Source organism: Saccopteryx bilineata, chromosome 5 (assembly GCF_036850765.1).
Source record: "Saccopteryx bilineata isolate mSacBil1 chromosome 5, mSacBil1_pri_phased_curated, whole genome shotgun sequence".
NCBI classification, from domain to species: domain Eukaryota; kingdom Metazoa; phylum Chordata; class Mammalia; order Chiroptera; family Emballonuridae; genus Saccopteryx; species Saccopteryx bilineata.
The window spans coordinates 34269933-34285655 of NC_089494.1; the positions used below are offsets into that span (position 1 = coordinate 34269933).

At 38.9% G+C, this 15723-nt stretch overlaps 1 protein-coding gene across 3 annotated transcripts in view; it reads left to right on the forward strand.

The window, feature by feature from the left end:
- ORC2 (origin recognition complex subunit 2) overlaps window positions 1–15723 on the forward strand; it is a 56099-nt gene that overhangs the window by 20739 nt on the left and 19637 nt on the right. For all 3 annotated transcript variants that reach the window (XM_066280833.1, XM_066280832.1, XM_066280834.1), the window contains 6 exons: window positions 1314–1406; window positions 2463–2494; window positions 4863–4923; window positions 9206–9393; window positions 10406–10504; window positions 13401–13510. In XM_066280833.1, coding sequence (XP_066136930.1) covers window positions 1314–1406; window positions 2463–2494; window positions 4863–4923; window positions 9206–9393; window positions 10406–10504; window positions 13401–13510 — 583 coding nt within the window. The remainder of the gene's footprint in view (window positions 1–1313; window positions 1407–2462; window positions 2495–4862; window positions 4924–9205; window positions 9394–10405; window positions 10505–13400; window positions 13511–15723) is intronic.

The window sequence follows — 15723 nt, forward strand, 5'->3', positions numbered from 1 at the left end:
CCAGGATCCACCCGGCACGCCCACCAGGGGCGACGCTCTGCCCACCAGGGGGCGACGCTCTGCCCATCCTGGGCGTCGCCATGTTGCGACCAGAGCCACTCTAGCGCCTGGGGCAGAGGCCACAGAGCCATCCCCAGCGCCCGGGCCACCTTTGCTCCAATGGAGCCTTGGCTGCGGGAGGGGAAGAGAGAGACAGAGAGGGAAAGCGCGGCGGAGGGGTGGAGAAGCAAATGGGCGCTTCTCCTGTGTGCCCTGGCCGGGAATCGAACCCGGGTCCTCCGCACGCTAGGCCGACGCTCTACCGCTGAGCCAACCGGCCAGGGCGGCTGATGGTTTTTTATTTCCATAAAAAACCAAAATGATCTCACTTAACTTACTTTGTACCTTGTGGCTTTTTGATGTGAAGTTTTTTTCCTAGCCTGTGGATCAGCAGCATTTATCCAAAAATGGTATATTGTTCAAGTGTAGTTGGAAGGCTAAGGCCTGAGCTTTAGGCATACCTACAGGTAGACTGTTGGGGAGGATGAGGACAGTGAAAAAGAGATGGACTAACTACCAACAGTAGCCAGGGGACCAGGTTAATGTTATTGAACCCAAATGGAAAAATAATTTCAAAGAACGATTAAAAAAATACTAGTGAGCCTGACTAGGCAATGGTGCAGCAGATGGAGTGTTGGCCTGTGATGCTGAGGACACATGTTCAAAACCCTGAGGTTGCTGTCTTGAGACAGGCTCACCAGCTTGAGCACCGGGTTGCCTGCTTCAGCGTGGAATCATAGACATGACTCCATGTACACTGGCTTGAAGTCCAAGGTCTCTGGCTTGAACCCAAGATCATTAGTTTGAGCAAGGGGTCACTGGCTTGGCTGGAGCTCCCTGGTCAAGGCACATATGAGAAAGCAATCAATGAACAACTAATGTGCTGCAACAAGGAATTGATGTTTCTCATTTGTCTCCTGTACTGCCTGTCTGTCTCTGTCTCTCTCTTTTTCTCTCTCTCTCGCTGAAAAACCCCCAAAAATCTCTATTGAGTGATACAGAGACCAAGAAGGTTAAGGAAAAAAAAGAAGCCAGTGCTTTTATGGGGACTCTAAGTATCTTGGGTCAATTTTAAGATAGGCTAGAAAGAGTTTGAGTAAGTAAGTGGCTTTAATTTACACAAATTCAACTATATTTTCTCTCTTCTTTTTTTTTTTTTTTAAAGAGATAATAGGTAGATTTTTAAAAGAATTTATGTGAGTGAAATAATGGACAATCTATTATTGTCCTTTAAAAGGTATTATATATATAATATGAATTTCTTCTGTTTACAGCTTCAGAATTAGCAAAAACACCAAGAAAAAATGTGTCATTCAGTTTGAAGAATGATCCTGAAATTACAGTAAATATTCCTCAATGTAGTAAGGGTAAGATTTTACCTCAGTTCTTTGAAGAGGGTTTTCATAGTTGCTTCAAGTTATAATATGTTACTTTTTCCCTTGTCGTAAGTATATTTTTATATATTTTATTTTCTATTCTGAAAATTCATTCTACAAAATGCAGTTAGTAGCCCCACCTGTGTGCCTTAGTATACCCATATTTAGCTATCAATAAATATTGCTATTGGTTTTAGTTGTACAGATTCAGAGGGCCAACTAGAAACAATCTTAAAATCCTATTGTCATTTGCTTGAGGCAGCCAAATGTTCATGGAAGATTTGCTTTGGCAGATATTTGAAATGATGCCTTGGGGGTGTGGAAGTTTTATAATTTGTGGAGAATATGTAACAATTGTTTTTGATTGACCCATTCCAACTAGGTTGAACAGTGTAGGTTTTAAATAATGAACAATGAAAAGGACTCTATTTTTCCTTTTTACATGAATGCTACAGAAATGCAGGACATTGCTGGCACTAATGGGAGTAGTTATGTAATTAATAGTGACAACTCAATCTCTAGTGGAGATGCAATTAATTGAGATTTCAATAATATGTGGTGGCTTCTGGGTAGAAACTACATCTTTGCTTTTAATGAAATTTAAGACTGTGACAAAAACTAAAGTTTTATTTATTTATTTATTTATTTATTTATTTATTTATATTTTTCTGAAGCTGGAAACGGGGAGGCAGTCAGACAGACTCCCACATGTGCCCAACCCAGATCCACCTGGCATGCCCACCAGGGGGCAATGTTCTGTTGCAACCAGAGCCATTCTAGCGCCTGAGGCAGAGGCCACAGAGCCATCCCCAGCGCCTGGGCTATCTTTGCTCCAGTGGAGTCTTGGCTGCAGGAGGGGAAGAGAGAGACAGAGAGGAAGGAGAGAGGGAGGGGTGGAGAAGCAGATGGGCGCTTCTCCTGTGTGCCCTGGCCGGGAATCAAACCGGGGACTCCTGCATGCCAGGCCGACGCTCTACCACTGAGCCAACCGGCCAGGGCTTGAAGTATTATTTATAGTAAGTAATAGCTTTTTGTTTGATTCTTTAGGACAATTGACTTCAGAGGAAGTTCAGTTGAAGGTAAGCAATTGACTGAAAAACAAGCAAAATGAGCCCTGATGGAAAATATCGATTTGTCTCTTAATTTATATAGTACTTTATAATTTACAGGTATTTGCTAATTAAGTACCTAACTTATAAGTGAAGGTTCTGAGGTTAAGAGGGATGAAGTGACTTGTCAGAGTTTATCTCGCTAGGAAGAAGAAAAGCTGGAAAAGGAAGCCATGTCCCTTGGACTCTGCTGTCATGCCTTTTTGTGTTGGAATTATCCCTTGATATATCCAACTTAGTAGACCTAATCTGAAAATTTTATGGTTTTGTTTTGCTTATTGTGTAAAATATTAAGATCTGTTAAATCCATAGTCTATCCTTTTAGGATTTACATTTGAAAATTAAGTCGGGCCTGACCTGTGATGGCGCAGTGGATAGTGTTGACCTGGAATACTGAGGTTGTTGGTCCAAAACCCTGGGCTTGCCCAGTCAAGGCACATATGGGAGTTGATGCTTCCTGTTCCTCCCCCCTTATTCTCTCTCCCTCTCTCTTCCTCCCCCTGCTCCCCTTTCTAAAATGAATAAATAAAAAAACCCCACTAAATGAAAATTAAGCCAGCTTTGGTAAATTCATACCATCGTTGCTGAAAGAAACTGACAATATTTATTCTCTCCTTTATGTTGTTGTAGTTTACTTATTTTTTTTTTCATTGAATAAAAACAAATCAGTTTAAAAAAATTTTTTTAAGGCTTCACTTATTTTTTCAGAGAGAGAAAAAGAAGGGAGGAGGAGCAGGAAGCATCACCTCCCATATGTGCCTTGCCCAGGCAAGCCCAGGGTTTCAAACCAGTGACCTCAGTGTTCTAAGTCTATGCTTTTATCCACTGCGCCACCACAGGTCAGGCTAGTTTTGTGTTTTCATTATGCCTTGCCAAGTGGCTGTGCCTGCATGTGGGCAAGATGGGGTAGGACATATCCATGACAATGAGTATATAAGTGGTGAGTGTGTCCAACTCTGGGTGACTATAGATTTAGACATTCCTGAACCTGTGTGCAGGCTAAATTTACACCCCTTATAAGAATGTGAGTGTTCAGAGCCGTGCTTTGGCCTGTGTAGGAATATCCTATTTAGGCACTCTAGGGGTGGGATTAGACATGTTAGAGACTCCTTTGTCTTTAATAATACTTCTTTCTTGTATTATATTGTATATTTTAGCAGTATAAAAGAAAAGAAATCATTTCCATAATCCAATCAATAATTTAGGTATATCAGCGAATTATTTTTTAAGTTATGGATCACAATATGTTAGTGGATCATGTCAGTTCCCCAGGGGACCATCAGAAAACCTGTTAATAAAACTACTGTACCTACCACAGTAAGAGAAAACATTACTATGACAGAATCTTAGTGCACTGTCTCAGATGGGGAAGTTCAGGAGCGAATATGTGTAGGGCTTGTGGAGATCTGGCCTTAAGGGGTTTAAGGCACATCTGTCAAAAGGAGGAACTGATTTGTGTCAGACAGAATTCATGACATGATATTTTAGGATTGATGGAAACAGTGAAGAGAGAGTCGAACTAAGTCTTAGTAAGTAAAGTACTCTTTGATAAGCACTCTTCCACTCGTGAGTAATCCGTTGTCCTAATGGGAGAACAGGTTACCCAAATAAGCAAACTGTTGGGAAGTGGTTATTTTGACATAGGTGTCTCAGACCTGATAATTAAGCTATGTGGATGGAGGTTGTTTCAACTCTTGATCTTAAAATCAATTTAGTAGGACATGACCTGTAGTTTAAAAAATAAAAGATAATAAAAATAGGAATTTTCTATTTTGCAAGTATTATTTCATTGTGATATTTGTATATGTGTACTGGATGAAGATGGCAAAATGTAAAAAAAAATTTTTTGAGGGCCTAGATCAAAAAAGTTTGAAACATACTTCATAAATCCATTGGGACCAGCTCAATTATTATAGTACTATTATTGATATCACAATTAAAAATTTATTAACATTTGTTTCTGTGACATCTGTGAATTTCTACCATATTAAAAGGCCCATTGCCACTGCTTCATTGCCCATTTTCTTGTTTACTCACCATCAATGGACATTAATACCTTTTTTTAAAGAAATAATTCTGCTAATCTAATGGACAAAAAGTGTGGTTCAAAAGGCTAATATACTTACATTTTTTCATTACATAATAATAAAAGTACATAGTTTACATACATACTGAAATGCAACTTCTAGAATCACTCTAGGAATCCTTTGGAATTTATTATTTATTATTGTTTTTTTCCAACAAATTCATTTGTCATTGTCTTCTAGTTGTAAGAACTAGGCTCATCTAGTTTTAATATAGTCTATTGAGAACAAAATATTTTTCTTCTTTTAAACAGAACAATGATAAAAGCAAGTTTCTATCAACAGCACCTTGTGGTGCAAAGAAAAGATTAATAGGTACGTATTTCTTTTTACACTGAGTTTTATAAAAAAGCATTAAACAATGGCAGTTATGGAAAAGTATACAGATTCTAGTCTTAGACTGCTTCCTTTTATCTTTGGCCAGCCTCATCTAGAGACCTCTCTATTCAATTTTTTTTATTTGTAAAATAGGGATAATAATGATACCAGCCCTAGAGTTTTAAGATTAATTGAAATAGGGATGTTAAAAGTGCTTAGTATAGTAATACTTGACTTTGCTATGTGCTTAACAGGTGTTAGCTATCATTATCTTTTATTCTTTTTTTTTTTTTTAAGTGAGAGATAGAAACAGAGATAGACACAGAGAGAGGAACAGAAGGGGACAGACAGGAAGGGAGAGAGATGGGAAACATCAATTCTTCATTGTAGCACTTTAGTTGTTCCTTGATTGCTTTCTCATATATGCCTTGACCAGGGGGCTCCAGCCGAGCCATTGACCCCTTGCTCAAGCCAGAGACCTAGGGGTCAAGCCAAGTGACCTTGGGCTTCAAGCCAGCAACCATGGGGTCATGTATATGATCCTATGCTCAAGCCAGTGACCCCACACTCAAGCTGGTGAGCGCATCCCCAAACCAACAATCTCAGTTTCAAACCTGGGTCCTCTGTGTCCCATGCTGACCCTCTATCCACTGTGCCACCACCTTGTCAAGCTATCTTTTGTTTTTATAACTACTTATTTCTTTTCATGAAAGGCAGAATATATTCATATTCTCAAACTGTAGATTCTTTAAGTGCAATGACTATATCTTTTTTAACCGCAACACTTAGCATTTTGTCTTTTACATTATAGTTGATGGATATTAAAGTTAGTTAAAATTTATCTCCAATAAAAAGACGAGCCTTAGCCCTGGCCGGTTGGCTCAGCGGTAGAGCGTCGGCCTAGCGTGCGGAGGACCCGGGTTCGATTCCCGGCCAGGGCACACAGGAGAAGCGCCCATTTGCTTCTCCACCCCTCCGCCACACTTTCCTCTCTGTCTCTTTCTTCCCCTCCCGCAGCCGAGGCTCCATTGGAGCAAAGATGGCCCGGGCGCTGGGGATGGCTCCTTGGCCTCTGCCCCAGGCGCTAGAGTGGCTCTGGTCGCAATATGGCGACGCCCAGGATGGGCAGAGCATCGCCCCCTGGTGGGCAGAGCATCGCCCCTGGTGGGCGTACCGGGTGGATCCCGGTCGGGCGCATGCGGGAGTCTGTCTGACTGTCTCTCCCTGTTTCCAGCTTCAGAAAAATGAAAAAAAAAAAAAAAAAAAGACGAGCCTTTTAGTTTGTTTTGAGACAGTTTTGGAAGTACTTAGAAATTTTATAATGAAATACTTTAAAATATTCATAATTGTATTGAATGCTTTACATAGCCAAGTAAATAGACATGGGTCCCACCTTCTGGATAATTAAAAGTGGTTTTTGATTTTTAAATATTTAACCTTTGGGTAAATGATTTGTTGACTCTTATATTTCAGAAAGATGTTAGCTTCTTCCTTGGAGTTGACCCCTTTAATATTAAAATGTTGTCAAATCCATGCTATAAGCCCTTTCTTTTCAAAGTATAAATTTCATGGAGCTTTTAATACTGTAAGACTTTAACATAAAAAGGTTAATATTGAATGATTGGATATCTGAAGCAGTAAAAGCTATGTGCATTTATGATTTTTTAAAAGTCAAATATATCCCATGTCCTATATTTTCTCCATACCCCAAATAAGGATCCTTTTTAGAGAGAAGGTGAACTTCTTCCAGTTTAATTACCACCAAAAGCTTATATTTATATGTATGGGGTGTGTGTGTGTGTGTGTGTGTAAAAATCATAGAGACATTTTCTGGTACCTCTTACTGCTTCTAACCCATGTTAGAAGCAGCAGTCTTTGCAAATCTGAATCTGCTAAGCTATATATGCTCACAAAATCAAGCCTTTATTCCCCTCCTCTTTTTGTATTTTTCTGAAGTTGGAAAAGGGGAGGCAGACTCCTGCATGCGCCCAACCAGGATCTACCCGGCATGCCCACCAGGAGGCGATGCTCTGCCCATCTGGAGCATTGCTCTGTTGCGACCAGAGCCATTCTAGTGCCTGTGGCAGAGGCCATGGAGCCATCCTCAGCGCCCGGGCCAGCTTTGCTCCAGTGGAGCCTGGGCTGCGGGAGGGGAAGAGAGAGACAGAGAGGAAGGAGAAGGGGAGGGGTGGAGAAGCAGATGGGCGCTTCTCCTGTGTGCCCTGGCTGGGAATCGAACCCGGGACTCCTGCACGCCAGGCCGACTCTCTACCACTGAGCCAACCGGCCAGGGTCCCCTCCTCTTTTAATATCTATATTTGTTATATGCAGTCTTTGGATATTCTGAAATATATCGTTCAAAATAAATACACTGATTTAGGTAAAGTTATTTCACTCATATTTTGGAAGTTAACTTTTTATAATACTTTTATCCTTACTTTGTTGAAAGTAAAACCTAGTTTTATTTATCACTTTGTGAGTATAAAACTAGCTTTATTTGAGGAGAGTGGAAGTAGCTATGGTTTGTTTAAAATGTAATTGTATCAATTCCAGGATGGAGTATGCCTGTCTATTAATAGTACTTACAATAGTAGTTACAGTGCTGTATTAGTAAGGATGACATTTTAGGAGGCAGCTTAAGCCATAGACATTTAAGTATCTAACCTCATAAGAAATCTAGGGATGTGCCTGACCAGGTGGTGGCGCAGTAGATGGAGCGTTGGCCTGGGACACAGAGGACCCAGGTTTGAAACCTGAGGTCGCTGGCTTGAGCATGGGCTCATCAGTTTGAGTGTGGGGTTGCAGGCTTGAGCAAGGAGTCACTTGCTCTGCTGTAGCCCCCTGGTCAAGGCACATATGAGAAAGCAATCAATGAACAACTAAGGTGCTGCAATGAAGAATTGATGCTTCTCATCTGTCTCCCTTCCTGTCTTTTTGTCCTATCTATCCCTCTCTCTAACAACAACAACAAAAATCTAGTGATGCAAAGTTCCGTGGTTGATATAGTAATTCAACAGTGTCATGAAGGTCCCACATTCTTCTTAGCTTTTTTCTTTGCCACTAGCATTTTTCAACTTTGATAGTTTATATTGCAAAATGGCTTTAATAGCTTTAAGCTGTAGGTATAAATAGGGGGCTTTCCTTCCATAAGCAAGGAAAATCTTTCCCATGGGCTCCCAGCAAATTTCCCCTCAAGTTTCATTGTTCAGAGGATTACATAGCCAACCCTACAGCGTGTCCGTAAAGTCATGGTGTACTTTTGACCAGTCACAGGAAAGCAACAGAAGACGATAGAAATGTGAAATCTGCACCAAATAAAAGGAAAATCCTCCCAGTTTCTGTAGGATGATGTGGCAGCATGTGCGCATGTGCAGATGATGACGTAACACCGTATACACAGCGGAGCAGCCCACTGCCATGCCAGTCGAGATGTGGAGGGTACAGAGGAAAGTTCAGTGTGTTCTGTGGCTCGCTAAATTCGAATTCGTGACCAAAGTGCAATGTGAATATTGGCACGTTTATAATGAAGCGTCACCACATAGGAATAACATTACTCGGTGGGATAAGCAGTTGAAGGAAACCGGCAGTTTGGTGGAGATACTGTTCTGGTAGGCCATCAGTCAGTGACAAGTCTGTTGAGGCTATACGGGATAGCTACCTAAGGAGCCGTAAAAAATCTGTGCGTGAGTCCACATCAAACTGCACTGAATAGCTATGAAACTGGGAGAGTTTTTCTTTTATTTGGTGCAGATTTCACATTTCTATTGTCTTTTGTTGCTTTCCTGTGACCGATCAGAAGTGCATCATGACTTTACGGACACACTGTACTTGCAAAGGAATAGACCATAATTATTTTTTATATTCTGGTGGAGAACACATTGCCACATTTTACAAAATTGGAGTTCTATTGGCAAGGAAGGAGAAAAGAGAATGGTACTATGGTATGATTAACAGTTATGCCTCAGTTTCTATATGTTAGGCATTGTTAGTTGCTTTACATACATACATTTCACGGTAATCTTCACAATGGTCTATTAAATGAGTCTCAGTTTCTATATGTTAGGCATTGTTAGTTGCTTTACATACATACATTTCATGGTAATCTTCACAATGGTCTATTAAATTAGTCTCTATTAGCCACATAACTAGGTCTGGTGATATCATCAGCAAGTAATAAAGTTAGAAGTCAGACTATCTTACTTCAAAGCCCACATTTCTTCTATTATCCCACAATGCCTCTCATCAAACTCAATTTTCCCAATTGCTTTTCCTCCCACAGTCCTAAGGTCTTCTGACAGTGAAAGTGAATATTCTGCTTCCAACTCAGAGGATGATGAAAGGATTGCTCAAGGATATGAAGAGAACACTAATGAAGTCATATTGAGCCCAAAGAGTCAAGCTCAGAATAGAGTTTCAGCTCCTGTTTGCAAAGAAACACCTTCTAAGGAAATGAAAAGAGATAAAACAGTAAGTGAAGAGAAGGACTTAAACTATCAAGAAAAATTGTTTAATATTTCAAATACATCCTACCCTAAGAGAAGAGATCCAAATAGGGGACATCAGCATAATTTTTTTCCTTCACTTTTCTATCATATATTTTGTCAACCTTTCACATAAATTCCCATGTATCTTTATCTGTTTCTGGACTTTCTCTCTTGGTCTTTCTGTATCCCTATTTATGTAATAATACCATAATATATGCTGAAGTTGACATTTCAATTCAGTTGTATAAAAATGAGCTTTTAATTAAAAATATATTGTTGGATAATTAGGGGCAAGAGTACTCTGTGTTTACCTTCTTATGTAGTTTTAGTTTTATAACATTGTTGATATATACAAGTCAATGCAAGTTATAAATAATGTGGCCATGAATCCATGCTGATCTGTTCAGAAGAATACTGTAGTCACCATGGCTTGAGACCAGGCTAATTATCCTGGTGAGCTGCATGAAAATTCAGAGCAGTCTAGGAAGCCTACTGCTTGAATGGCTTCTTATCCTTTCCTAACCACTGTGGAGGTTAGCCCTACCCCGAATCAGTAGAACGAGCATGAGCTATTTTACTGGAATAATAGTAGGGAGTCTTTTTGACCTTGCTGTTGAGGTCTTCCTCATTTTCACAGTACTTCAACTGTTATAATATTAAAGGATTTGCTTGCACTGTGTGAGCCAAACAAAGGTTCTGATTGATGTAACACCCCCTTTTTTCAATGTACATGGAAATGATAAGTTGGAACTTAAGAATTGTTTTGGGGAACAGACTACTTCAATTAAGTCATTTCTTTAACTTTTATGATTCTAAGAATTACTAAGTTTTATCACTACAATTAAATTCTGGCCCAAAATCTATATTGTTGCTTTAAACAGAAAAGGCTGACTGCCAGATAAAGAATTTCACATACCCTATATTACACTAATAGTACTGCCTAGTTTTGATATGAAACAAATATCTAAAACTAAGAACTGACCTTGCACTTTCAGAGTGACTTAATAGAAGAATATTTTGAAGCTCACAGCAGTTCAAAAGTTTTAACCTCTGATAGAACACTGCAGAAACTAAAGAGCGCTAAACTGGATCAGGTATGTTGCAAGGAGTGTTACTTCTGAATTTTTCTTATTGCAGGCTGGAAAATATACTACATAAGCCGCAAATTTGAAGAGTAAGTGTACCTAAACAGAATTATTGTCCTGATCAAGTCCAACAGAAATTAATGTGACATAACTATTACATATTTTATTATATATGTACTAAATGGTTCACTGGATTAGAATTCTATTTGTCATGCTGTAATTACATATTTTCCCTCTTATTATTTCTTCAGGATCTATAATAATCATCAGAGTCATAGTTTATTTGATATTCACATACCATTAATCTCTGTTATTCATTTAACCCACCTATTTATTGAACCTCACACTGGTCATAAAACAACTCTAACTCTCTCAGTTACAAACCTTGAAAAAAGCAGAGGGTATTTTGCTTCCTGATATTATGGAAAACCTGCTTAGTGCAGTAGGGTAACAAGTTGTTATATACTGTGGTTCCAATATTTTATTTTATAAGAAATACCACATGGCTATACTTGTTGAGGTTTTGACTCATACCTCCCTAAGAGAGGAGATAGAACCATTTGGGAGAGAAAATCTTTCAGTAGAAAGGGGGGTTGGTAAGCTAAGAAGAAAGATTGTTATTGGCTCAAAGAATATCAAAATTTATCATCTTCTGCAAGCTAGATTTTAATGCAGTTTTCTAAATTGTACACGGTTTCTGTCCAAGTTTTCAACCTATAGAAAAAAGGAAAATATAGGATAAATCTCTATGACCTGGATGACAAGATGCTGTGTGGTGGTTTTTGTTCTTGTTTAGTCACCTGGCTTGTTGGTATTGATTGAGACTCAGATCAGAGAGTAGCTGAAAACATGTATCAAGCAGCCATATTGTTTCAAGGAAGAGATGGCACTAACATTTTATACAGAGGTGGGCAAAAATTGTTCATAATTTAAAAACTAATACTAAAATAAATAATAATAATACAAAATAAGTTTTGCATAGTCACAACTGCAAGCCTACTTTTGCCTACCTTGTATAAGTAACATGAGAAAAGGAGAGACTCATCTAGGGTCAAAGTAGGGCTACATAGAACTGAGAAGCAAAAGGACATCTAGGAGGATGGAAGAAACACCTGTTACCAATAATGAGAAAAGGGGAAGGTCTTTCAGTAATTGTGGACATAGCTAACCAATGCAGTCTAGTAGCATGTGTCAATAAGCATTTACTTCTCTTGTCTGGTGGGTCAACAGGAGGTTGGCTGATCTAGGATTTGCTTCATGTATCTCTCTCTTCCTCCATGGACCAGCAGGCTAAGTGAGGCATGTTCTTATCATGACAGTGTCAGAAAGGTAAGAGAAGTAGGAAAACGTAGACCTCTGAGACCTGGGCATCAAACTGACTCAGTGTCACTTCTGCCTCATTTTAGTGGCCACGGCAATCACATGGGTGAACAACAAAGTAAAAAAACGGGGAACTAGACTTCACTTCTTCAGTGGGAAGGACCGTAAAGTCATGGCAAAGGGTGTGGATATGGATAGGGGACAAAAGTATGGGGGCCTGTTATGTGCCATTCTCCACAGATACTAAAATTTGAAAGTTCACAGATGAGATAGCATTCCAGAGTTTGCACTCAGGTGTGAATGTGCTTTGATAATCCAGTGTAAATGACTACTAGAAATGATAATAATGGCTTGGCCTGTGGTGGCGCAGTGGATAAAGCGTCGACCTAGAACACTGAGGTCGCCGGTTCAAAACCCTGGGCTTGCCTGGTCAAGGCACATATGGGAGTTGATGCTTCCTGCTCCTCCCTTCCCCTTCTCTCTCTCTCTCACTCTCCTCTCTAAAGATTAATAATAAAAAAAAAGAAAAAAAATTAAAAAAAAAAAAAAGAAATGATAATGCGTTATCTGCTTTTCCTGTGCTCTAAACTTCAGAAGGAATGAGAAGAAGAAATTTAAACTACTTAACCGTTTTACTTAAAATGTCCTATTTCTCTTTACGTATGTGGATAAATAAAAAGTGTACAGGCCAGAATGCCTGGGATGTTGATTGCAACTCTGGTCTTTTTACTTAAAGGGTAGAATCATGAAAACATGGGGGTTCCAGGGTAAAAATGCTCTTACAGCTTTGGGCTAGAGTTTCCATTTCAGAAAAATGAGTTACATGTGATTCGCGAGCATGAATTTCCAAGTTTTGGGTGCAGGGTAATATGCCTTCCTCAGTTTTATTTACATTATTGTTTAAAAAACTGCAAAACTTATCAAAGTTAAAGGATTTGTTAGGAACAGGAGTAGTGATAGAAGTTTATTTTACTAATAATAAAGGTACATTATAAAGAACATTAATGTTTTCTGAGAATTAATGTTGAACTGTTACCTCAGCTTTTACAGCATTTCAAATCCAGAGGATTTTAAAACTCTGGGTTTGTTGTCAAAGCTGGGAGGCAGGTTTAATCATCTCTTTATGTTAATAATCTTTTTAGTAATGAAAGCCTTATATTTGGAATTTATAATCATGTAATTGGTTCCGGAAAAAAAATTATCAAATTCTTCACTGCTATCCCATATTTGTACCAAAAAGAATGTTAAAAATTTAACAAGCTGTGGCCGGGTAGCTCAGTTGGTTGGAGCATCGTCTCAAAGTGCTGAGGTTTCCAGTTTGATTTCTGGTCAGGCCACATACAGGAATAGTTCGATGTTCCTGTCTCTCCCTTTCTTTCTCTAAATCAATAATATAAACAAGACAAAATTTAACAAAACAAATATTTAAATCATATTTGAAGTGTTATGTGTATACAGTTGATGCACTTATTACCAAAATAATGGTCTCTTGTAACTCTACCTCTGAGGAAATAGTTTTAGATTGGATTGATTTGATTTATACAGTTTAAAAATGACTTTCTTCCCTCTTCCTTTTTTATAAAAGCAAACTTTGCGTAACTTATTGAGCAAAGTTCCTCCTTCCTTTTCTGCTGAGCTGAAACAACTAAATCAACAATATGAACAATTCTTTGATAAATGGATGTTGCAGTTACAGTAAGTACTGTCATCATTGTAAACCCTTGTAAAATAAAAAATAATATAGTGCTTGCTTCAGCAGCCATATACTAAAAATATATATTTATATAATTCTGTGTGAAAATCAAAATAATTTAATATACAGTACTTATTTTTCTTTCTGCAACAAGCAGTATATATTTTTATGTATATATAAAAATTTGGAAAAAATAGGTGTTTTTTCAGTTTTATGATGCAAATGTGAAAATGTCATTATTGTACAGCTCTTCTCAGAAATTGTAGTTTTTAAGAAATTTGTTTCCTAAGTTTAACAAATGTGAAGCCATTGGAAAGGTAAATAGCCTTTCTTAGAATTGTATTATTTGTAAAAATATTTAAAAATCTACTCTGTCGAGATATATCAATTTTAATCTAGTTTTCCATAGTCGAGTTTCTAAAATGAAAGATATACATATTTCTTTTTTAAAAATCTTACTCTAAATACATACTGTAGACCTTTAGAATTTGGTGAGATCTGTTGAACATTATTTTACTATTTCAAAATTATTTCTTAGAATATTTTTTCAATTTTATCATTTTTCAGATACCACATGTTAAATTTTAAATTTCCATTAAAATACCTAGAAGAATGATTAAAATTAAAACATAGTAATTTTTTGCCTAACCAGGCGGTGGTGCAGTGGATAGAGCGTCAGACTGGGATGCGGAAGACCCAGGTTCGAGACCCCGATGTCACCAGCTTGAGCACGAGCTCATCTGGGTTGAGCAAAAAAAATCTCACCAGCTCGGACCTAAGGTCCCTGAGCAAGGGGTCACTCGGTCTGCTGAAGGCCCACGGTTAAGGCACATATGAGAAAGCAATCAATGAACAACTAAGGTGTCGCAACAAGAAACTGATGATTGATGCTTCTCATCTCTCTCCATTCCTGTCTGTCTGTCTCTATCTATCCCTCTCTCTGACTCTCTCTTTGTCCCTGTAAAAAGATAAATAAATAAATAAATTTTGGGAAAAAAAACCAACATAGTAATTTTTTTAACTATAATTACTTTTATACGAGGACTTTAGTATAATGGGGTAAATAAGAAGGAAGGTCCACCAAACAATAGGAACATAGAAATTGCCAGTTTCTCCCAATTGATCCTGGTGTTTTTTTTTATTTTTGTTTTTTTTGTTGTTAATAATAGGTCAGAAATTTATGCTAGTTAGAGAATGATTATCTTCCTTGCTAGGACCTCAGCTCCTCAATAATTCTTTATGTTCTGTTTATTTATTTATTTATTTTTCTGAAGTTGGAAATGCAGAGGCAGTCAGACAGACTCCCGCATGCGCCTGACCAGGATCCACCCAGCATGCCCACCAGGGGGTGAAGCTCTGCCCATCTGGGGCATCGCTCTGTTGCGACCAGAGCCATTCTAGTGCCTGAGGCAGAGGCTCCATGGAGCCATCCTCAGCACCTGGGCAAACTTTGCTCCAATGGAGCCTTGGCTGCAGGAGGGGAAGAGAGAGACAGAGAGGAGGGGGAGGGGGAGGGGTGGAGAAGCAGATGGGCGCCTCTCCTGTGTGCCCTGGCCCGGAATCGAACCCAGGACTTCTGCATGCCAGGCCGATGCTCTACCACTGAGCCGACTGGCCAGGGCCTCTTTATTTTAAATTGATAAAGCAGCTCTTTACCTTAATCCCATTCCCCGATCCACCAATTCTTCTTTTTTCCAGCATGTCAGCTTAAATAACTTGATTGGATTTACTTCCTAGCCTGCACCCTCAACAGAATTGCTAGCTTTCTGAATTTCCTTGGTGCTTTTTTTCTGCTGCTGCTGCCTTGCTAATTTCTACCTTTGGGGTTATCTCCTCATCTTCTATTCTAGGATATCCTGCATTGCTATAGTGGATCACATAAATACTCTTTCTGACTGATCTTCATAAATAGTCATGGAGTTGAATGTTAGCTTGACCCATAGTGCACGGTGTTCTGGGTCATTCACCTCCCAGAGCTATCTCTCATCTAGCCCAGCTCAAATTTCACTCCTCAACAGCAGACATGAATATCTGAATATTGAAGATTTCCATGTGGGTGTCCTGTAAATGTGTACATAAAACTTATCTTAAACCCATCATTCCCACTGGCCCCTGCTGCCTAGAACAGTGAATGTCACCCCGTTCATATAAAGTTGCTTATGCCAAAAACTGAGTTAGTCTTCATATTCTCTTTCCCTCGCTTTTCACATCTAAC